The sequence below is a fragment of the Lepidochelys kempii genome, chromosome 19 (genome assembly GCF_965140265.1).
Source record: "Lepidochelys kempii isolate rLepKem1 chromosome 19, rLepKem1.hap2, whole genome shotgun sequence".
Classification (NCBI taxonomy): Eukaryota; Metazoa; Chordata; order Testudines; family Cheloniidae; genus Lepidochelys; species Lepidochelys kempii.
The window spans coordinates 7,495,275-7,519,071 of record NC_133274.1 but is presented as its reverse complement, the minus strand read 5'-3'; the positions used below and the strand labels follow the sequence as shown (position 1 = coordinate 7,519,071).

The 23,797-nt window shown below is 47.5% G+C and overlaps 1 protein-coding gene across 9 annotated transcripts in view; it reads right to left on the bottom strand.

Annotated features, from left to right (window-relative positions):
* The window catches only part of MACF1 (microtubule actin crosslinking factor 1), a 257,757-nt gene that overhangs the window by 76,947 nt on the left and 157,013 nt on the right, over positions 1–23,797 (bottom strand). For 3 of the 9 annotated variants that reach the window (XM_073317697.1, XM_073317695.1, XM_073317693.1), the window contains 19 exons: positions 23,467–23,682; positions 23,198–23,347; positions 21,076–21,309; positions 19,415–19,564; positions 19,087–19,320; positions 18,171–18,398; positions 16,770–17,291; positions 15,978–16,154; positions 15,635–15,758; positions 14,679–14,887; positions 13,843–14,160; positions 12,157–12,323; positions 8,599–8,755; positions 7,424–7,541; positions 5,238–5,300; positions 4,206–4,447; positions 2,907–3,036; positions 1,944–2,143; positions 171–666 (listed from right to left, as the gene is read on the bottom strand). In XM_073317697.1, the coding sequence (XP_073173798.1) occupies positions 171–666; positions 1,944–2,143; positions 2,907–3,036; positions 4,206–4,447; positions 5,238–5,300; positions 7,424–7,541; positions 8,599–8,755; positions 12,157–12,323; positions 13,843–14,160; positions 14,679–14,887; positions 15,635–15,758; positions 15,978–16,154; positions 16,770–17,291; positions 18,171–18,398; positions 19,087–19,320; positions 19,415–19,564; positions 21,076–21,309; positions 23,198–23,347; positions 23,467–23,682 (4,135 nt within the window). The remainder of the gene's footprint in view (positions 1–170; positions 667–1,943; positions 2,144–2,906; positions 3,037–4,205; positions 4,448–5,237; positions 5,301–7,423; positions 7,542–8,598; positions 8,756–12,156; positions 12,324–13,842; positions 14,161–14,678; positions 14,888–15,634; positions 15,759–15,977; positions 16,155–16,769; positions 17,292–18,170; positions 18,399–19,086; positions 19,321–19,414; positions 19,565–21,075; positions 21,310–23,197; positions 23,348–23,466; positions 23,683–23,797) is intronic. The other 6 variants (XM_073317698.1, XM_073317700.1, XM_073317701.1 and 3 more) reach the window with 3 other exon arrangements.

Genomic DNA, 23,797 nt, shown 5'->3' with positions numbered 1-23,797 from the left:
GCAGTGCACAAAGCACTTCTAACTAGGCCCTTTCCATAATGGTTTTCAAATTTAAAAATCATGGAAGATCCCTTCCTCATTATTCTTAAAAACACAGTACCGCGTAACCCTTTGTTAAACAGGAGGCAGAGAAGGTGAACTCCACAATCAGGTGTTTCATGGCATCTCACCTGCGAGGTCTTCCAAGCCTTTGAGCGGGAGAGCCACCGTCTCCAGGCGCTTTCTCAGCTCATCCTTGAGGTACTGCTCCCCAATCAGAACAGACAGCTCATCACACAGAGTCTGAGCCTCCATGATCTCCTCTTCCAACTGCCCCAGGTCAGACCGAATCTCACTCGTTTCCTCCAGCTGCTGCTTCACGGCATCTGGCTGGGTGCTGACGGCAGATTGGCTGCTGAATCGCTGCCCAACTGCCTTTACCTTCTCAGACAAGTCCTGCAGCAGCTCTTGGTATTGGGTACTCTTGACAATGGCTTGGTCAATCTGACTGGAACGGGAGTTGAGTCTTTCAGTTAACTCGGCCCATTTCTGATTCACGCCTTGGAGCTCCTCCCGCACCTGGTTTGATGATGGAGAATCATCTCCAGGGCTGATTAGTATCCCCTGAGCTGCCTGGTTCAGCTGTTCCTGCTGCTGTCTGCGAGCTTCAAATTCTTTCAGCATAAACTGGAACAGAAATAACATATAAGTGTTTGTTTAAGAGTGACAGCACCGAATACACATCGTCAAAACAAAACCAAGCTCCAGGAGCTTTAAACTATCCACAGAATCACTGGAAACAAACCAGGAAATCCCTGGGACAGGACTACCAGTAGACTGCAAAGATCTGTTTATGATACCATTTCAGCTTAAAAAAATTTGGAAGCATCTGTGATTACATCCATAAAGTATTTCGCTTCTCTCCCTTATTTGTCCTATTGGTGTTCAACACAATGTAAACCAGTGACACCAGGAGATAAAATATCCTGATTAATATATTATATTTTGTGGTTTGGCTGGTTACAGACATGTCAGCAATCTGATTTGTAATGAGAGGGTAGGGAGGAGGTAGATAGGAAGGCTCTCATGCAGCATTAACAGGTCCTGCATAGTATTAACATAGGTCTTTGTAGAGAGTGGAATTTTTTTTTTTTTTTTTAAACAAAGGAGCCAATACTGGAACCCTGTGCACAGAACAGGGATCAAAAAATCACATCAGTTTCAGTTAGGCGGAGTACTAGCCACACCCAACCTCTTCTGACATCTCTGTGAGAAGAGGTGTTAGACCAGTGCTGTTGTGCAATGTGGTGTGTGCAGGACATTTCTGCTACAAAAGAAATGAGTTTCAGACAAGGGCTTGTCTACATGAACATTTAGCCTGCAGCAAGCTGGGGTGTAAATCTACCCCTAACTAGCCTGCCTTGCACTAAGTGTCTGTGTGGACTCCACTGATGTGGATTAGCAGTTCCTTAGCGTGCTTTGATCTCCCCAGCTTTGAAACAGGACTAGATCAAAGCACCCTAAGGAATCATTAGTGCCTGTCAGCAAGATCCACACGGACACTTACTGCATGGTTTACAACCCAGCTTGTTTGGGCAGACAAGCCCTAAGGGAGCATGTTCTGTAGCAGGAGAGGATACACACAGACACACACACGCTCACTGTACAAACTATACACAAGTGGAGGGGAGGGATAGCTCAGTGGTTTGAACATTGGCCTGCTAAACCCAGGGCTGTGAGTTTAATCCTTGAGGGGGCCGTTTAGGGATCTGGGGCAAAAACTGGGGATTGGTCCTGCTTTGAGCAGGGAGCTGGACTAGATGACCTCCTGAGGTCCCTTCCAACCCTGATATTCTATGATTCTAAGAATTTATCAATCACAACAGGAGTTTTGCACAAACTGGAACTGCCCACTCCTCATTCTTTAACCTACAAAGGAGGCACAGATACAGCCCCTTTCTCACCTGGACCTGCTGTTTTTGCGCATTCAGCATGTTAGGGTCAATGGAAAGGGGTCCCAGCACGCTCATCATTAGCTCCTTCTCCATCAGCCATGGGCGCAGCTGGGCTTCAGCTGCCTGGAAGCTTGCCAGTTGGTTCGCTGATTTCTCCAGCTTCTGCTGGCGCTCTGCTGTCACCTGATTGGCTCTTGCCCACCTGGAGTCTGAAGACAGGAAATGAAATAGCCGGTAATTTTACTGTTATTAGGAAACCTGTCCTTTGATTTAGCAGTTGTTTTTTCGTTTTCTTATGTGATATAGCAGTGTAATGCTTGATACACAATCAGTCTAGTAATATATTTTCCATTTTTAACTACTATGGTACTGTGGTTAGGACAGGAAATGTGGAATCAGCGATCTACATCTAGCGGCAATTGTCACAGACTTGCCTGACCCTTGGGCAAGTAATTTAACTTCTCTCTGCTTCAGATTCCATCTTTCAAGCAAAAATAATATAATGTGTATCAATTTTTGTCAAGCACTTTGAGAGCTTTGGATGGAGAAACACTGTACATGCACTTTGCTTCTAGCAAGTTTTGAAATTTTCTTTTTTAAATACACAAGCTCATTTAATCATTTAAGTATCTAAAGTATTCTAAGTAATCAGACTTTTACTTTGACCAACGAAGCTTTTACTCAAAAAAAAGCAATCAACTGATTTTATTGCAGGGTATTTTTTTAAGGTAACTTGAGAAAGCAAAGTCTCTGAAACGTAGAACCATCATGCAGACTTCATTAACTGAACAATGCTCATCCTGAAAACATCCTAGCATGCCAGACAGCTTGAAGGTACGTTCTCTATTTCCTGAATTCAATTACAAGTAACTCTGCTCTACTCTGACTTTTGGAATTGTCCTGGAAACTGGAATCATCCTTAAGGGATGTTAGAAACATCTAAAAATCACGCTACATCCCTAGGGAACTTACTGAGATCATCCAGCATCTTCTGCCAGTTTGCTGCTTCTGGAGAGTCAGGACACTTCTCCAGCAAGCCAGAAAGTGCTTCCTTTACTTTCTGGATCTTCCCTGAATTCTGTTCCAACTCAGCCAGGAATGCCTAGGAAGAAGAAAATTTTGGACATGCTAAGACATACAAGAATTCAAGTACAAGAGCTATATTGAGATGGGCTACAGTTTGAAGGAAGAAAGTAGGTACACTTGGAGTTGTGTAAGGCTTCATCTTTGGCCTTTCATGGAATCATTTCATCCAGTTACTAATACTTAGAGCTCCCTTGGGCCTTAAGAATAGAAGAAATGAAAAGTTCATCTTTCTCAGTGTAACATTAAACTGTGTGTTGCTTACCCAATGAATTTGGAATGACCTGAGAATTGGTGCTAAACATTATCAGCTTTTTTCTCTGAGACAACTGCCCATAAAGGATAGGTCTAAAATATCTAAAAGGGTGAAGCTCACCACAGATTCACAGAATCACAGAAAGTAGGTCTGGAAGTGACCTCAAGAGGTCATCCCAGTCCATTCCCCCCACACTGAGGCAGGATTAAGAATACTAGATCACCTCTGACAGGCGTTTGTCTCACCTGTTCTTCAAAACCTCCAATGCCTGGGATTCCACAACACCCCAGGTCACCCGTCCCAGGGCTTAGCTATCCTTATAGTTAGAATGTTCTTCTTTATATCCAACCTAAATCTTCCTTGCCGCAAACTAAGGGTGTGTCTACACTTAAAATGTTACAGCGGCACAGCTGCGCCACAGTAGCACCTCAGTGTGGACACTACCCACACCGACAGAATGGATTCTCCCGTCAGCATAGGTAATCCACCTCCCTGAGAGGCAGTAGCTAGGCTGACGGAAGAATTCTTCCCTTGGCCTAGTGTTGTCTATATGGGGACGTAGGTCGGTTTTATGCCACTCAGGGGTATGGATTTTTCACAGCCCTGAGTGACTTAGCTACGCTGTCCTAATTTGCTAGAGCAGACCAGGCCTTGGTCGCTTCCTTCTTGTCCTACCCTGGGTGGACATGGAGAACAACTGAGCACAGTTCTCTTCATAACAAAACCTTGACATATCTGAAGATGTATGTTCTCCTCAGTCTTCCCTACACCGTGCTTCTTCATGCTACATTTAACCACCAAAATGAAATACGCTCTTTAGAAACAGGCTATTGTTGGTTCCTCCCAACCTAGTGCAGTAAAGCATGTCTCAGAGAATGATCTAGTCACTATGACAAACTCAGTCCTTATTCCTGCTCAGAGAGACAAGTTACCTTGTTATGCTCAGCCTGGGCTCTCATGGTCTCCGTTTTTGTAGGTGAGGAAGACGCTTCGAGTGCTGACAAGGTCCGTTCCTTTGACTCCAGCCACTTCAACACTGAACTTGCCTCCTCTTGGACTTCTAGCATCTTCTCCAGCATGGCTGACAGCTGCTCCTGGCGTTCCCGCAAGGCCATGCCAAGTCCCTCGTACTGCTGGTTCACATCAGACATGTCACACTGGATCTCAGTCAAATCTAATGACAAAGAAACAAACCTGAGCGGAAGGACGGCAACACCACTCCTACCTGGGCTGCTGGCACTGAGAATTCTGGGCAACCCTCACGCAGGCTGAGAGTGTCAGGGTACCAGAGGTTAGGATCACTGTCCTTCCATCTACTGAAGACCCAAAGATGTCAGGTTATCACCACTTGTCCTGCCAGAGGCTTGCTCTGTTGCATCACATACAAAGTTTGACAGTTTGCCCAACAAAGCAAATCACGTCCCATCAAATCAGCCTCATGCATATTGTGCTCCCATGTTAACAGTGTCATATTTAATCCACCTCTCACAGTTTGAGTTCAACTTTTTACATGTTATCTCACTGAACCAATGAGCTCACAGCAGCTAACAAGTCATTTAAGTAGTACTTAAAATTCCAGGGTAAGATGGTCTCAGAATCCTCAGAACTAATAATCTTCATTGCATTTCTTAAAACAATCTCCCACTTAACAGCTTTCTAACACCAGCTGATCAGGGGTCAAGTTGTTGTCAATTCTGGAAGCTGGATTCCCCTCCTGCCATTTCTGTCCTTCAGTCTGTCCTACATCCTACATCACAATCAGCTGCCCATCTCACGGCCCCATTCTGGTTACTACACGGCGCTGCAGAGAAATAGGGTTTGCTATAGGATTCTGACAATGTCACATTGCAGTGTTTATCTCCTGGGGGAACATCCATACAGACTGCTGTTATCATGCACTGATGGAAACGTAAATGAACACACAGACACCGCTTTCTATTGCAACACGGAGTTGGCGATCTCACCTTTGCAGGTGTGGTATCCATTTACGCTGCCTACTGACACTCCTAGAGCGGGCAGCACAGAACCTGAGCAAGGGACAGAGAGACAAACAAAGGACAAGACAAACATGTTAGGAATACAGACATATTACCAACAAACGTACGCACTCAGCACTGACTCAACCGTTTCCAGCTGTCCACTGTCGATGACGGACATCATGGCAAAAGAAAAAACAAATCCTGAGCATGAGCAAATTAACACAGCACAAGACAACAGAGCTCTCCACAAGACGAACCATGTCAGCCACCAAGCAAATAGATGTCATTTGGAAGTGGCTTATTCTCTTCATCCCAATAAATCCACAGACCCTCTTAATGCTTAACGCTAAGGGCTCAGCATCGGGAATTCCCCACTCCTCACATCTCAATGCCCAGCTGGGACTCCCAATCAATTTTGCTTTTCATCTGTTGATTTTACCTTACTCTCTTCTAATTCCAAGTAGCTGAAAACAGAATAGCTGTCACTCCCTGCAGCCAACATCCCCCTTTTCCATTTCCTCCAGCCACTCCTATAGGGACAATTTAGAAGTAGCGTAGACGTTTAGGAGTAGCTGTGAAGTTCCCCAGAGCCCACAACAGTAGCCCCGCTAGTGGGCACGAAGTAGATATCAGCTCCCCACCTCACACTGCAAGCCTGTGACCACTGTATACATTTTTGCATTCAGTGGAGGCACCAGCATTCCCACAGGAGAACTAATATCCATGAGAATCATATTTAGAATACAGACTGATATTGCAGGAGCCAAAAGACCTTCATTGAAGAGATTAACTTCCTTACGTTCTTCTTTTCTTATGGGATGAAGCTCTTAAAGAAACAGACCTAAAAAAATAAGATTCTTTTCTATGCAACTGGGCCCTGAAAATTATTCCTCAGAAAATCCTTCTCTTGGACTTCATTTTGGGATGATCCCAAGTCAATCCACATTCAAACCCGAATGCCCTGGAGATGTTATAGATCAGGCTTCTCATTTTCTAAGCAGCCAGAAACAGTCAGCATCATAATCATTATAATGTCCATTTATATAGGAGATTGCAACGTAAAAACCTCTCAAAACTTTCACCGGGTATGTACAAGGGATTGCTCTCCTATTGCTTACATTCAGCTACCCCTCAGGAGGAACGCAGTAGCTATTCTGTGTCAGCAACACTCTACAACATGTCTGGGGATGCGAAGCAAAGGTTAATTTCTCCAGATGAAACGCCCATCGAGGTGTTAGGTAATTACCAATTTAGAAGTTAGCCGGCAATTGGAGTTAAGTCCCCTAACACTTGCCCTGGGTTCTTAAACGGTCAGAAAAGCAGTCAACACATCCAATGTACATCATATCTGAAAGCGAGCATCCTCCAGTGTTATCCTAGCACCATGTTGATGAACTGATTCAGTACCGATTCTTGGGCTAGGTCTACACTGTGACCGAGGGGTGTGTCAAACTAGTGCGAGTATAAATAGCAACACAGCGGCAGTAGCGGGCTAGCGGCAGTGGACAAACGGCCGAGCCATGCAGAGCATCAGCCCGCGTGAAACAGTGGGTATGTACTCGGCACAGCTGAGCCGGAGCTCCATGCTCACGGCCTGTGTTACTGCAGCTGCCCTGCTATTTAGACTCAATGAGAGCTAACGTAGGAGCAGGGGAATCACACCCCTAGCTCACAGTGTAGATGTAGCCTTAGAGCGCCAGCTACAGAAGCATCAGGACTATAGCCTGTAGCCTTTTCCTAGATGTTCCTTGGAGGTTTCCCATCCAAACGCTAACCAGGCTAACCCTGCTTAGTTTAGGGGCTGCGATCGTACGTGGGTGGCGGTTACGAAATGTTAAAAGCATTTCCTCAACAGGAGTCCGTACTCACAAGTTGGAAAACAGCCATTTGGTATCTATGTTCATTCCCATATAAGACAGACAAACAGACAATCTCTCCAGAGGCTGAGCCCTCAGCCCCTAAATGCCTTGGAGCAAGGCTAAGGTACACAGACTATTGCTGGCTCCTTTCCTTTTGTTTTGTAACAAGTTTAAAGCCATTTTCTATTTGATGATGGTTTAAATAAAAATATACCTAAAGAACAACAAAAGAAAACAATAGTGCAGAAAATGACAGGGCTCCTCCTCCAAAGACACTCCAGGTGTCCTCTGGGCGGCACGGTTGTAACTCACCTGTCTTTGACTGAGCATCAGGGGCTGTGATTTCTACAATCAAATTCTCTAATGCAGTCCCTTTGTGATTGATTTCCTCCACCTGGGCCCCCTTTCCTGTCCATTCTTCCAGGAGGACCTATTAAAAAACCAGGATCAGATACCAGCATCCTACATTATATATTTCCCACGCCAGAGGGCCTATGATTGAAACAAACACATTCTGCAGCTGAGAACGACAGGTGTGTGTTTGTTGTCTAGGCACTGTGAGTACTCCTCTAATACGCATGTAGGATCCAGCTTTAGCATGCTCAGCTGTCTAATTCACAGGATGGCTCACTGACTCCCACAGAATAAACTGAATTACTGTTAAACAGCAGATTAAGAGCGTACCTCTATATTATGTCAAAGAGGGCAGTTTCTTTATAATGAATCAGCTATAGAGCATCAAGCAGCAAATTAATAACTAGTGGGTCTCTCTTCAAACTAGGGTTCTGAGGACCCTCCTTCCTAGCCTATACACCTAGCCCCCTACGGTATCCAGCATGCTAAACTCGCCATGTGGACCTTGTATAAATCAGTAGCTCGGAGAGCTCCTATATTTCTGTCTGAGATAAGACAGCTACAGGTGAACAAACAGGATGTTGCACTCTCTCTTAAATCACAGCCCTTGACATATCTTGATTTAAGGTGTCATTTACCCTAGAGAAGAAATAGAGCGCCCAAGTGACCGGATGTAACCCCTGATGTCCAGCAGAGGGAATTTCACTGAAGATACAGACTAGCACACAGGGGTTCCTCCTCCCAAATTCCTCTGAAAAGCAGAGGAGCGGTCGGATTTCTTTTAAAAATTAATAAAAGACTCTGCATAGATTTCACTGTGCATTGAAAGTGTGAGCGGCTATAGCGAACAGTGATGTGTATGATTGCGAGCACTGTCTCTCGACAGTCCCACACAGACAGGGGCTTCAGACCATCAGTGGTGCTGTTTTCAGAGCAAGTAAAGGCTCACTTATGAGAATCCATTGCACGGACATACAGCACCGCACTCCTGCACTTAAGCACATGGAAGCCCAGGCGTAGCTGGATTAATACAAGCATAAAACAGTTCACAGTATACCATGTCCTGCAAGTCATTACATGCTCCTTTGGTTTCCACACCAACTCCTCAGAGCGTTTCCGCTTTCCCTGCCCACCTTGATTTGCTGCATGCGCTTCTCCAGTTCCTGGGTGCCCAGGGAGGTCTCTGCAGATGGCACATTCCCTTCGCTTTCTTTCAGCCACTTCTTGATAGCTCCAACCAACTTTCGGAACTCGTCCAATTGTTCCTGGCAAGATGATGCATCCTTTTCTCTACGAGTGAAAAGGTGGAGAGAGTTAGCAGCTCGTGCTTCGCTTTGCAATTACCATACCCTGAATTGAGCACACCATGGTCTCTGTGATCTTGTGGGGTTTTGTTGTTGTTGCTTAGCAACAGCACTCACTAGTGGCCAAAACTGTGGCTATAGCTATGGTAAAGCGTGCTCAGTGAATGACCTTGGTGCACAAGTTCAGTGTTATCTTGACCCCTAGAAACCCAGACTCACATTCTTGGCAAAGTCCAGGTTAGCAGTTCTGAAACCATGATCCACACAGAGCACTTGTTAGTGGCCTGTAGCGAGCTGGCAGGTCACAGGGTGAGTGGAGTCACTTCCTTGCTATTAACTACTTGGACAAGGGTTCAGGCTCATCATTGGAAAGAAGAGCCTGGATGTTTGTAAAAACAGCTGGAAAAAAGGAGGAAGAGTTTGCCTGTCTACTTCTACCAGCAGCCACCACTCCATAAGAGAATAAGGAGCAACACTCAACGACAGAGATACTAAGGAACAGCTACAAATAATCAAACACTTTGTGACACAAAGGCACCTTGGCAATGGGTGCACAGGTCTTTGAAACCACTCTCATCTCAGACCTGACAAACTCACTACATCAAATACATTGTTCACAGGGTATCTATGCATACTGGGTACCATGTAAGGTCTTTATTGAAAGCTTGCAATTTATCAGCACTCATAATCATGGTGTGATGTGCGTACAGGTAACACTGAAGGAATAAGGTAGATATATTGATGTTTATTCCCTTAGGGTCTTAAAGTTAAGGGGAGTCACCAGGGATTAACTACCTGGTGGCAGTTTATTCATGCAGGAGGGAGTTGCTCTCTCTCCTTAATGACAGGTTTCAGAGTAACAGCCGTGTTAGTCTGTATTCGCAAAAAGAAAAGGAGGACTTGTGGCACCTTAGAGACTAACCAATTTATTAGAGCATAAGCTTTCGTGAGCTACAGCTCACCACGATATGCATCTGAGGAAGTGAGCTGTAGCTCACGAAAGCTTATGCTCTAATAAATTGGTTAGTCTCTAAGGTGCCACAAGTCCTCCTTTTCTTCTCTCTCCTTAGTTAGCCAGGGATGTCATGCAAGGTTCAATTGTCTCTCACTGCCCCATCACAGAACAATCAATGGAAAACCAAGGAAGACAAGTGCAAACAATTGAAACCACTTGGAGGTAAAAACAAGAACATTACAACAGGCAGGGAATTGCCCTATGAATAGAGACAACAGACTTTCAGTATAAACACAGGTTTCAGAGTAAGGGGCAAGAGGCCTCTGCATCCATTCACTCAGGAGACATCTTGTGGAGCAGGGGTATTTTCATGACAGTTTGGATCCTGGTTTCTGTGAAGCCAGCTGGCTCTGCAACAGACTGAAATTTTTTTGAGGGGGGGAAACTATTTTATTAGATAGGAAAAGGAACTATTAATAAGCGTAGGCCCTAGTTCAGGTTTTATGATTTTGTTTGCATCATTTGTTTTCACCACACTCCCTTGTTTCTAGCTGAATCTCTATCCTTTCTTAAATAAACCTACTTCTTTCTTAATGTCAGCGCTCACAAGTGCTGTGCGATATACAGGAGTGGTGGTTTAAGGTAAAACTAGCAAACTGGAGTACCCGGCTCCTTTGGGGGCAGAGGCTCGGGGATTATTGTGAGTAGCCAGTGTCGGGGCTGGGAGTCACAGAGGAATAGTTCAAAGGAACTCAAGGGGCACCTCTTGGTAAGCAGCAAGGCAAAGACAGGGAGCTAACAGCCAGCTTACTACAGCCAAGTCTACCTCTCACTACAGCCGGAGGGTAACAAGGTGACCCTCAGTCCTGGGTATCCCAAGACCTGGGTACCACATGCTTCCTTTAATATTTCTCTTCCACAATTGTGTCGTCACCATTGGCATGTTGCATGCTAATCACAGAATCATAGAATATCAGGGTTGGAAGGGATCTCAGGAGATCATTTAGTCCAGTCCCCTGCTCAAAGCAGGACCAATCCCCAACTAAATCAAAGGTCAAGAGCAATAGGAATGAGCTCCACATGAATGAGCTTCAATGGAAGGGCAGATAATCTCTGTGGTTAAATATGCCACATGATCACGAGTGGAAGAGGAGGCTGAGGAGAGAGACACTATTAATCTGTGGCCCACCCCATGACAATCCCTGGCATGGGGAAGTAGAGCTGTCAGGAAAGTGGAGCTCATTCATATTGCTCTTGACTTTGTGACAACCACTTCTTGCCCCACTCCTCCAAGAACCGCTCGCATTCAGGGAAAGCAGGGAAGCACGGCAGGCCAAGGGTACGTCTACACGGCAATCATGGGGCGTAACTAGCTCGTACAGACAGACCTGAACTAGGTGGGATACTAGAGCGGTGAAGTCATGGCAGCATGGGCCGTACAAGCCCACTTGGAACCCTGGGTAATTATTCGGGCAGCTAGCCCGCATTGCTGCGGCTTCGCTGCTCCAGTTCTCGAGCTAGTGACGTTCCAGCTAGCTCCGGTACGTTTACACAAGTGCCATCAGATTCCCCACGGCTGCAGCGAAGACGGACCTTTCCCTTGCCTCCCCACGTCACCAGCGGGATTTCTGTGGGAGGCGGTTACAACAGCACGCCCTTGCAGTGGTTCCCGTATGTGCGGTGCTGCGTAACCCATGAAATTCGTTGCCTTCTTCGCTGCCCTTACGGCAGTTCTGAAATCACTGTGGAATTTGAAGACAGGAGACTTCCTCACCCTTCGGAACGCAGCTGAGGTTCCTGGGCGTGCTGCTATTCGGTCAGGCATCTGAACGGAAGGGATGCCGAGCTCTGGCAGAGGCTTACAACATCACGTAGCAGTTTATTCCCCCCATCTCGTCGCTCTCCGTCGCGAACGAGGTCTCGTGAACCCTCTTTAACTTAACCCTGTTTTAATGCCGCCCGTTCTCTGTAGACAGACCCTGCACCGTGGCAACCCCCTCGAGCTAGGGAAAACGAAGAGGCTCCTTCTGCAGCTATTGTCTGTCACGCCTTCGCTGGCCAATGAACCTCTGCCACACAATGCCATGCAATACAGTGATCCGCTCCTGGGGGGAGCAGGAGTGGGTTTGATTCGTGGCAGCCCCTGCATGCTGAGAAAGCACGGCTCTTGCAGCACACACATTTTCACAACGCCTCCAGCCGTCCTTTTTTAAAATGTCAGTGAGAGATGACGGCATTAAGTTTTGCGGCGTAGGAGGACAGCAGAGGTAGAAGTTAACGTACGGTCCCCAAAGCAAAAATGAACCTTAGTCAGCTCTCTCCCAATTGCTAAGTAACTTTCACCATCAGTGAGAAGCACATCCGCCAATTTTTAAGAGCTGTCTCCACAATCCAGCCCCTGAAGGGTGGGAACAGGTGATCTCAGGTCTTACCTCTCCTTTGCTGCCTTCTGCAGCTGCACAAAATCCTGTTTTAGACTGTGCACCTTCGCTTGGTGCTGAGAGGAGCCCACTGGGAAACCAAAGGAGCTCAGCTCTGCGGTCAGACCCTCTATAGTATCCAGGTCCTCTTGGTGCTGCCTCATTTCTAAATTCAGCTCCTGTCAGGATAAACAAGAGCGGGGATGAAGCTCCTGTGTTTGTTCAAACAGGAGAAATGAACAGACACAGCCCTTGATACTGACTAGGGCACATAGTGCCCTCTACAGGGAAATAAGATGAATTATCCATAAATCAGCATGAAATACTCACCAGCAACTACACACCACACCACAGAAACACTAACCCAGGAACCAATCCCTTTAGCAAACCTTGTTGCCTACTCTGTCCCCATATCTACTCTAGAGACACCATCAGAGGACCCAACCACATCAGCCACACCATCAGAGGCTCATTCACCTGCACGTCTACTAATGTGATCTATGCCATCATGTGCCAGCAATGCCCCTCTGCCATGTACATTGGCCAAACCGGACAGTCCCTACGTAAAAGAATAATAATGGACACAAATCGGACATCAGGAATGGTAACATACAAAAGCCAGTGGGAGAACACGTCAATCTTCCTGGACATTTTATAACAGATTTGAAAGTAGCCATACTTGAACAAAAAAACCTCAGAAACAGACTTCAGAGAGAAACAGCAGAACTAAAATTCATTTGCAGATTTAACACCATTAATTTGGGCTTGAATAGGGACTGGAAGAGGCTGGCTCATTACAAAAACAGCTTTGCCTCTCCTGGAATTGACACCTCCTCCTCTATTATTGGGAGTGGACTACATCCACCCTGATCGAATTGGCCCTGTTAACACTGGTTCTTCACTTGTGAGGTAACTCCCTTCTCTTCATGTGTCAGTGTATTTATGTCTGCATCTGTAATTTTCACTCCGTGCATCTGAAGAAGTGGGGTTTTTACCTATGAAAGCTTATGCTCAAATAAATCTGTTAGTCTTTAAGGTGCCACCGGAGTCCTTGTTGTTTTTGTGGATACAGACTACCATAGCTACCCCCGATACTTGCCACCATGAATCAGAGCAACTTCTGAAACTCCCGCACATCAGAATTGGTAGAAAGGCTACAGGGAGAATCTAGGGCAGATACTGTTCCCAGCTAGCAGGAACCATGGTCTCCATGAAACCACTATGATTTTGTCCCATCCAGTGCAATGGACCCAGTCCTATACCCTAAACCACTGTCCTAGGGTAGCGATTCTACTTACTGACACGGAGGCATTGTGCAGTATTAACAGATGGGATTTTTAGCCAGTGAGGTCTAGCTATATTTGCCCTGGGTCTAATCCAACTGTTCAGAGTTCACTCCTTTAGTTCTCTGCCCCCAGCCAGCTGGACTGGGCAGAATTGTCTTTCTAGTCTAGAACTGCTCCTAGACTGTTCACGCAGGGCAGTGAAACAGCAATGAGCTACAAAGCCCCCATCTCGTTCCCTTTCTCCAATGGCTGAGCAAATAGCTACTGTAACTGCAGGTCCCAATGGCCTGGGATGAATGCAGGGGGTTATTTACTCTGCACAAATCCCTCCACTCTGCCTGCAAAGGGCTCCTCACAAAAGCCTCATAGTCTGGGCCTCCTTTCTTCTTTAGGCACAAAACCCGCTTCTCACCTGGATCTGCTGGGAGAAGTGAGCGATGTCACGATCCGGCTGGTTTCCGGAAGCCAGCATGCGAGCTCTGCTCTCCGTGAACTGCTGCAGCTTCTCGGAGAGGTGCTCGTACTGTTCCACCTTCGGGAGGAGGCCCTTCAGCACGTTCTCCTTCTCCTGCTGCTGCCGGCACAGCTTGTTGAAATGCTCAGTCACCTCGGCCAACTTGCCCTGCAGGGCTGAGGCTGCGGAGCTGCTGGCCGTTTCCATGAATCGAGTCACCATTTCTCGGGTGGCTTCTAGGCTGCTCTTCTGCCGGGCGATGTCCTGCTTCAACTTCTGTTGTCAGAATAGACACCGAGAAAACCAAAGTGGCATGAGTTGGCCGGGGGGCCCTTTGGAACTAGAAATCTTAAAGCAAATGACATTTCTAGACAACATTCACGTGCATTATTTTCACCCCCAGTCCTCCCTGTGCCCTCCTTCCCCACTGTGTCTGACTTTGGCTTTTCCCTGCCTCTGCTCATGCTGAACTGTCAGTCTATCCTCATCCACTGCTTCTGGACAGGGATTTCCTCTCAAGACTATGTGAACGTCTCTAAACGCTGCTCATTAGTTGAGGAGGGAGGTAAACTGTTTCGGTGGCTCTATTTCCTAGTTCAGCGAATTCAGGTAAAGGATGGATTTAACGCTTCCTTTTTAAATGGGTTTACTGCATTTAAATGACTTGAACATGCAATACAATTAAAGCACAGAATGGTTTAAGATGTCTGCCCCATTCAGAGGTTGGCGAGAGGCAGAGGAACCGTCTACCTAATGCAGGCTCTTTCTGAAAGGCAGTTAAGTGAACATCTCACAGCGTTTGTGGCGAGTGACTCCTGGATGGAGAGAGACGAGAGGGAAGCCAGCTGCTCTCCTTCCAGGCTCTTCTCAATCTCAGCCATCGACTGCACAAGAGTCTCCAGTCCTTCTTGAACGCTCTGGGACTGGGCGATGGACTTCTGCAGCAGATCCGAGCGCTCTGCCATCTGACCAGAAAGGCTCTGAAAACGGCTCACGATGGAATCTGGGGAATTCAGCACAGGATAAAAATAAATGACCAAGAGGGGCAAGTGATTGTCACCTCTGAGATTATCCCCAACACAAATAACTAGCCAAATCACCCGGAGGAGCCGGAGCTGCGAAGGTTCAATTACTGAACTCGTTAGAGAGAACAGGAAAAACCTCACTGGGTGAACAAAAGAAAGAGCAGCAGCGTAGGAACTGACCCACGGTCCATCTATCCCAGTGTCCTGTCTGCGACAGCGGCCCACACCAGATGCTACACAGGAAGGTGTAGGAACCCTGCAGTAGCAGAGGTGGGGTAACCTGCTCCCACTCTAGAGGTAAGGCACATGGGTATAGGCTAACCAGAAACATACACAAAAGCACAGAAACAGGACTATGATAAGACCATTTCAGTGGAGTCTATTGTATTGTCTCGACTTTAAAACCAATAGGTCTCTTTCACTACTTGAGGCAGAAGCTGCCTGTTGCTCAAGACGTCCCTCCCTCCTCCCTTGTTTTCTCAACATAAAGAGAAGTGTGGATCCTCCGAAGGAAACAAACAGCCTCCGGAGGTGTTTTGGGAAGGTGGTGAACTGCGCTATTGGCGCGTATGTGTGTGCACACAGGGATTGTAGACAAGTTGCTCTTCTACTTTGATCCCGTGTTCTTCTGAACTCATCTGACTTGGGGGCTTGAGTTCCCTTTTTAATTGTGGTCTGTCTTCACACTCGCACATGCTAATGGACACGGCTGCTTTGCCCAGTACCTGTGGTTTCCTGAATGCGTCTGCGATCAGGGGCTGGCTCTCCTTCTATCTCCAGGAGGGAACGTGCTGCTTTCTGCAGCTTCTCCACGGGCACCTGATGCTCAGCAAGATCTCCCTGTAGTTGCTGCTCCAACACAAGACAAGACCACTAACGTCAGCAATAACATACACCAAAGAGACTGCAACACACTGGTGAACTGGTCTAGCAGGTTCCATCCTTAATTTAACAGCCCCCCAGGTAACCCATATAACAGGAGATCGAAATCAGGATTTTAGGGTGAGATGTCTGGCCCACGAGGGTCGTACACTCAGCCTGGAGAAAGACAGTCTAAAGATCCCTTACCTTGGCATTGGTGAGCTGCTTCTGCAGAACCGCTGGGTCCGAGGAAACTGTCTCAGAGAGGACTTTTGCTACGGCTGCTTCACTCTCCTGCAGCCACGTCCTGAGAGATTCTGCCACTTCCTGGAATTGCTGGTAGCGATCCAGCAAGGCGTTCAGATGGGAACCAAGCTTGGCACACTACACAGGAAAATAAAATCCGAGACAGGGATATGAACCACCACGGTCCGCAGCCTGCTCTTCCATGCCCCCTTAATTTGAAGAAAGGGGGGAAAACTCACCGAGGGCTTGTCTACACCGCAGGTTAGCGTGTGGCAAGCAGAGGTGTGAATGTACAGAGCACTAGCCTGCCAGACACAAAGTCACTATGTGGATGCTACCAGTGAAGGTTCCAGTTTCGAAGGGGAATATGTCAAAGTGCACTAGAGAATTGTCAGCGCATTACAGCGAGTTAGCGCACAGCAAGCTAGGGTGCTGTAAATTCACACCCTGGCCTGCCACACACCAACTTACCATTGAGCCAAGCCCTGAGGAAGAACTCAGTTTTAGCATGGGTGGAAGAACCATATAACACAGTCCCTGCCCTCTTCTGAGCTCACACCTTTAAAATGTTTGAACAGTATAAGTGTTCCTGATGTAGGAAGGTGGAGAACGGTCAGAGAGAAGGTAACAGGGCAGATTTGACAGGAAAATTCCCAGTTACATGCAGTACCGGCTACCACCATCCCTACAGCCCTGCACAGAGGAAACTCCATAAAAGCTTTATCCTATGGAGCTGGAAAGGGTTTCCTGTACCTTTGAGTGGAGAGCAGTGTATCTTTTTGTTGCATCATCCAGTTTGCTCTTGACTAAGTTTCCTGTGGCTAATGGCTCAGGCCCCTCTTCCTTGGCTGCACTCTCTGCGTCCAGCACCTTCTGTCCTGACATGGTAACAAACCGCAAATCCCCCTTGTGGGAGATCACATCTTCCGAGAAGCTTCCCTGCCGGAGAAGCATTGGTCTCAGCGATTCAGGGTCGCTGTCCGCCTTGTGCATCCGCTCCAGCTCCTTTTCCGCCTGCTCTAGCCAGGCCTCAAACTCCCCGTGATCCCGCATAAATTTCTGCAGCTCGTCCCGCAGCACCTGCACTTGCTTCAGCTGCTTCTCCGACTGCGACAGGTTGGCTGCGTATTGCTCCTTCAGCTCTGCCAGCCTCCCCTGAAGCCTCTGCCTCTCCTCCGGTGCTAGGTTGTGGCCCTGTTTGTCCAGGAAGGCCTGTGCTGTTTGTGTAGCTAGAATGACATCTTGCTGCTGGGAGAGCAGCTCCTGATGGCGTGCCTGAAACACACACACCAAACATGCTGCCTTGTGACCGATCTAATGTCTCTAAGGACTTATCTACCTGGGGGAAAAGCCCTCAGTAGCTGGTGTGCACTAGTGACTCCGCACTAACTCCCAGTGCGGACACTGGTCTGCGCACTGAGAACCCCTCTGTGCTCGCTGTTGTGTGCGTGTCAGCCCCAGGATACTGGAGAGACACGGTGGGTGAGGGAATACCTTTTACTGGACTCGCGCTCGTCTCTCTCCCCAACAGAAGTCGGTCCAATAAAAGAGATTACTCGCCCACCTTGTCTGTGTGCGCATGAGCTTCATGCACTTTGGAAGCGTGCTAAGCTAAACTGCCTGGAGGCATTCACAGTGCGCAGTAAGAGTGTTCACATGGGGAGTGGGTGTGGAGTCAGGAGTGCGCTTTACATTTACTCCTAGCCCACTGTGCACGAACTTCCCCATGCAGACAAGCCCTCAGCACCAGAACTACTGACAGACCTCTCTTCACTCTGCTGGCAAACAACTAACCCCTCCCCTGCGAGTTACCCTGACAGCATCATCTTGCGACCTGACTGTAAAGTACTCTGCATTACTGATCACACCGCTAATAAATTACAGCTGAGGCAGACAAAAAACCACGTCTCTCCACTTTCACATCTCTATGTCCTCCCGTCTGCTGTGCCAGGAGGATCCCACAAGTTCAGGGGTCTCCCCTTCTAGCGCACCAGAGCCTTGATGCCCGGTTACACCGGAACACAACTGCGTGGCATGGCGAACACATCCATGCATTCAACGCCACTTGCTGGTGGCAGGGTCATCACCGTGCTTGGCAGCACTAAGATCTAACGTAATATCAGCCAGGTAGGTCGGACATGGCGGCATTCTAACCTTCAGCCTCTCATACTGCCCATCAAGGCTCTCTTCCACTCGGTCCACTTCCACCAAGTGACCATCGAGGATGTCCTGGGTGCCTTTCCCCTGGACTGCTCCCAGAGCTTGTTCCATTGGGCGAGGTTTGTGCTCAGAGAGCTCCCCCGTCTGTTCTAATGATGTCACCCACTTTAGAAGCGACTCAATCTTACTCCTGTTCTCCTCCAATTCTTTGGCAGCTTTCACCTGAAAAAACAACAAATATTCCGGATGAGGAGGGCTGTTCTTTTTGTATTTGTATAAGCTGCTGTATCAGGAGAGGGAGAATCCTGGCATCTGACTGATTTTGTGATTCTCAGCCCTGCACAACACATAGTCCACAGTCTTACTCAGCCAACACACGCCCCAAACTGGGCTTCTGATACAGAGTGAGTGAGTGAGTGCACGAGCAGTGTGTGCACACGGGTGAACACATCCAAGTGGTTCCTTGAGGTACACCCCTGGGGCTTATCTGGGGAGGTTGAGACACTGTCAGATTTTCAGAGGTGCCAAATTACTTCAAAAAGCTGCACTGGAAGTTTATTACCAAGTCCTGACATCAGAGCAAGGCTCCTTTACTCTGCCCTGGGCTGCTTTACATTCCAATGAATATTGTATTAGTATTATAAATACCTAGCATGTCTAATCCATAGCTCTCAAAGTGCTTTACAACAGGAGTCAATACCAACATTTTACAGATGGGGAAACCAAGGCACAGAGTGGAGACACGGTGACACGGTGGAGACAAGGTCACCAAGCAAAAACAGTTGCAGAGCCAGGAACAGAATTTCTCAACTCAACAGGTTTCTCAACTCCCCGGCCAGCGGCATACCCACTAGGCCAAGCTGCCTCCCCACATTAAAAGTCCCCCCTCCTTTTGTTCTTTGTGTGTTACCTTTTCCGTCTCCTGTTGCATTGCAGCCGTCACTGTGCTCTCCAGTTCTTTCTGGGCCACTTCAGTCCTCTCCTGCAGAGACTGGAACTGCTCCTTGGCGAGGCGGAGTTTCTCTTGCAGGGCTGCCAGCTCCCCGGGGTTCATCTTGGCCCTGTTCTCCTCTAAGAACTCTTCGGTTGCTTTCAAGACACCCACGAAAGAGGCAGCCCGGCTCTGAATGTTCCTCTGCAGGTCCTACGAGCATTGTGGAAGAATCATACAACTTTTCTGTGCCATCTGACATCTCTTTTGCCTCCTTCTTGCCCCCCACAACTATTCTAGCACTGACCTTAACGTCACTTTGCCTTTGCTGCAGCATAGGTAGGTCCCCTTCATTGGCTGCTCTCTGCTGGTCCCTCAGTGTGTTCTCCGCCTGGCCCAGCCAGGCGTGGAGCTCCTCCAGCTTCCGACTGCGCATTGCTTGCTGCTCCTGGAGAGTCTGTATTGAGGGGAAGAGAAGAGAGGAGGCCGTTTAAGACACATCGTTCATTCAATGCCACCATGTCTCTGAAAAGCAAGGCAGAAGAGTTACAGTCTGAGCACCTGATAGGATAGGAGGCAGCACAGAAAACACCTTTTGAAGCCCTCTGCTCTCAGCCAGGCTGCATGAACGTGTATCAGAGCCCAACAGTATTTGAAGGACGGGATCTCTTTAAATACACTTTTTTCTGTCATTCAATCTGTCTTCTCTCCTTAGATGGGAGACCATTCCACAAATGTTTAATAATTTCATAGGGGCAACAATCAAAGCACAGCCCTCCTTGGTACAATTAACCAAATGTTGCTCTGGCTTTGTCCTTCCTCTCAACCTCAAGAAATTTAAAATATACCAGAAACCCGTGTAATGCCATCTCTAGACAGGCTGGCCACGCGTAACGCACTGGCATCATGCAGGGCTGCGGCTTTGGAACTTTGGCTGACCCGAGTCAGGTTTATTTTCACACCGGGGTTGGCGTGAGAGCCAAGGGAGACAAAATGTTTCTGTAGCTGATCCAATTCCTAGGTTTTGCCACTACCGCACAATACAGAAGCGCCTGTTTGAGCAATTGAGCATGATGTGTGACCCTGACAGTCCTCACAAAAAACTTCTCTTTGCTAGCAGGGAAAAAACGGTTTCTTCTGGTGCCGTAGCAACTAAACATACAAACTTGTGCAAAATGCTGTGGTCATTTCTTTCAATCTTTAAGATAAACAACAGAAGCAATTCAAAAGAGCGCTCTTAAGAGCTCTTCGGCTGCAAAGCGAGATCTTCCTGGGTTAGGATGGGTGCACACTGAATCTGAAAAAGCAAAGCAAACTGGTTAATACACACACAGAGATGGCATAGGCAGAGTGTTATTGAGAGCAACTGTTAATAAAAACATTACAGTATTAATAGTGTCTGGAGTGAAAAGGTCCATGCAATTATGTGGGCTGCGGGAACACAGCAGAGTATCAGGAGCTTGTGTGGGTGGCTGCTGTGTGACACGACATTTAGATATTATTCAAAGGGCTGTTCTCATGTGTCTACAGACCATTAACTGTGCAAGGAAAATGAGAAACTAGCAACACTGGTTATCATTCGGGTTGAACAATGCCAGTTTGTGCCATCATTTTCTGGTGTGGACCTTATAGGAACTAGGTTGAGTCCACTAAACCAATGCACATATGATCTCAGCTAGACTCAGGCAGGTTTCCAGAGCTGAAAGCCAAAGGGACTGACCAGCTGTCCCATCTAGAGCCCTCAAGAGCTTGGTTAGTTTGAATAAGGGAAGGCAAAGAAACTCAGTCCCTTGAAAGATGGGATGGGTAGGGTAATAGAAAGGAGCAATCGACTCTTTTCAAGAAATTCCTGCTGTGCCAGGAATCATTTAAAAGTCACACACCCAAAACCGGAACACAGAACGGCAAGTGTTTCACGGCATGTCCTTGAAAACATCTCAGTTAACAAAACACAACAGGCCTCATGACCTTCACCTCATCAGTCTGCTCCACTTGTCGGAGACAGACCTGCAGGACCTCCACCTGAGCTGCCACACGCTCGGAAAGGTCCCGGAAAGACTTCTGCAGTTCATTGAGCAGTCTCAGCAGCTGCCTGCTCTGTTGCGGGGTCAAGTCCTGGGCGTGCTCAGAGATAAAGAACTGAATGTCGAAAGCAGTTGCATCGAGCTCAGACTTGGTGTGAGCAAGGGGATGTTTCAACTCCTGAACAGAAGAGAGAAAAAGCTAGTCAGTGAAGTGAGTCCGGTTTGTGTGCACTTTCCTAAGCTGCTGTTTTTGGACATGATCCATGGGCAAAGAGAATCCTACGGCACAGAAGCAGAGAGATTTCAGCCAGATCTTCATCGAGAGAACAAGATATTTCAGGCACCCAGCGATACACGAAGAGCTTGTCTAAGTGAACACTTAGTTCGCGGCAAGCTGGGTTGTAAAACTACCCCGCACTAGCCTGCTGCAAATTAAGTGTCCAAGTGAAGCCACCTGCCAAGCACTAGAAGTTCTGTAAAAAGAAAAGGAGGACTTGTGGCACCTTAGAGACTAACCAATTTATTTGAGCATGAGCTTTCGTGAGCTACAGCTCACTTCATCGGATGCATACCGTGGAAACTGCAGCAGACTTTATATACACACAGAGAATATGAAACAATACCTCCTCCAACCCCACTGTCCTGCTGGTAATAGCTTATCTAATGTGATCATCAGGTTGGGCCATTTCCAGCACAAATCCAGGTTTTCTCACCCTCCACCCCCCCACACAAATTCACTCTCCTGCTGGTGATAACCCATCCAAAGTGACAACTCTTTACACAGTGTGCATGATAATCAAGTTGGGCCATTTCCTGCACAAATCCAGGTTCTCTCACCCCCTCACCCCCCTCCCAAAAACCACACACACAAACTCACTATCCTGCTGGTAATAGCTCATCCAAAGTGACCACTCTCCCTACAATGTGCATGATAATCAAGGTGGGCCATTTCCAGCACAAATCCAGGTTTTCTCACCCCTCCCCCCACCCCCATACACACACAAACTCACTCTCCTGCTGGTAATAGCTCATCCAAACTGACCACTCTCCAAGTTTAAATCCAAGTAAAACCAGAACATCTGGGGGGGTGGGGGGGTAGGAAAAAACAAGGGGAAATAGGCTACCTTCTGTAATTCTGTTCTGTAATGTACTTTAATCTACTCCTGTTCCAAAGCAGCTTAGATCAAAGCACCCGGACAATTTTTAGCACGCGGCAGGAGGGGCCGCACACACACTTTGTAAGCGGCAGGCTAGTGCGAGGTAGATGCATACCCCAGCTTCCCACCAAGTAAGTGTTTGTACAGAGAAGCCCTAACAGAAGCACGTACAGCAGCACACGAGTAAGACGATGTGTGGAAAGCAGCGGTTTCCCAAGTCTCCTCCTTTCTCTTTATACCAGACCTCCCAACACCTTTGGAAAAAACCCCTCCTGTCATTGGCATCCGAGTCAGAGCCAGTTTCTCGAGGCGTGTGCAGTGCAGCGCTGGAGATGTACCCAGATTCAGAAGCGACTGTTTATACTCTATATGCCAATCGCCCTCCAGCTTCCTCACTCTGCAGATCGTGGTGTAGCAGCAAAAACCACTCCTGGAGCTACCTCTTCTTCCAACACCTTAGCCCCCTGCCCCACACTGCTTGGGTCTCAAAAGCATAGCTCTGTGAGCCGTGAGGACAGCTTCCACTGACCAGTGTGAGCGCCACTCCCAAGAGAGAGTGGCACTCAGTAAAGGCTCCAGGTCGTGCTCTGGAGGAGATTGTGACTTTTTTTTTTTATTTATTTCCCTATGTTCTTTGAAGGGCTGAGCAGCAATAGGATGTTTTACTTGTTGCTGAGACAAAACAGGAGAAAAAAAAAACCCTTGGCTACTTTCACCTCTGCATGGCATCATTACTCATGCTCCCAAGAGCACAAGGACTGAAAAACAGGCTAGAATACTGGCATCTCCTTGCACAATAATTGACAAAGGGAAAGCCACAAAGAATCAAGGAGGAAGGCTGGATTAAAAGCAACCCCTGGAGGAGGCCACAGTTTGATCAGTCAGGATTATGGGTGTTGCTATGGCTACCTTATAGTGTTGCAGGCAGCAAGTCAAGCTGTTCCCTTCAGTTGCATGGTGGTAATCACTGCTGTCGAGAGATAATGCGGTATCGCAGACCCAGTTCTGCAGCTCTTCCAGTTTGCCCTCAAGCGTCTTATGCCGTGTTAAGACTTTAGCCTGAAAATGAAAAGTACTCTAATTAAAACCAGGCAACTAACGAAGGAATGAATGCAGAGATCTCTCAGTATAGGGTTGAAGCAGCAAAGGGAGGACAAAAGTCTGTTTGTGAGTTGTACCTTTTCAGTTTCTGCAGCACCACGCAGGTTTAGCAGCCAGGCCTCCAAGGCATCGCTCACTGAGCTAAAAGACTTCTGGAGGTTCTTGGCATCTTTCTCCAAGGCTTTCAGCAATTGTTCAGGGACTTCTTGGGGCTGGTTGGCCACAATCCACTTCACAGAGTCCAGCTCTTGATTCACTGGAGAGGACAGATCCTTCAGTTCCACATCCAGGACCTGAGGCAAGACACTATCTTTAAGTCCAAGACACAATGATTTCATACGCTCACTGCCAGCATTCACAGGGTACGCCTACACTGCAAAAAAAAAAAAAAAAAAAAAAAGCCAATTC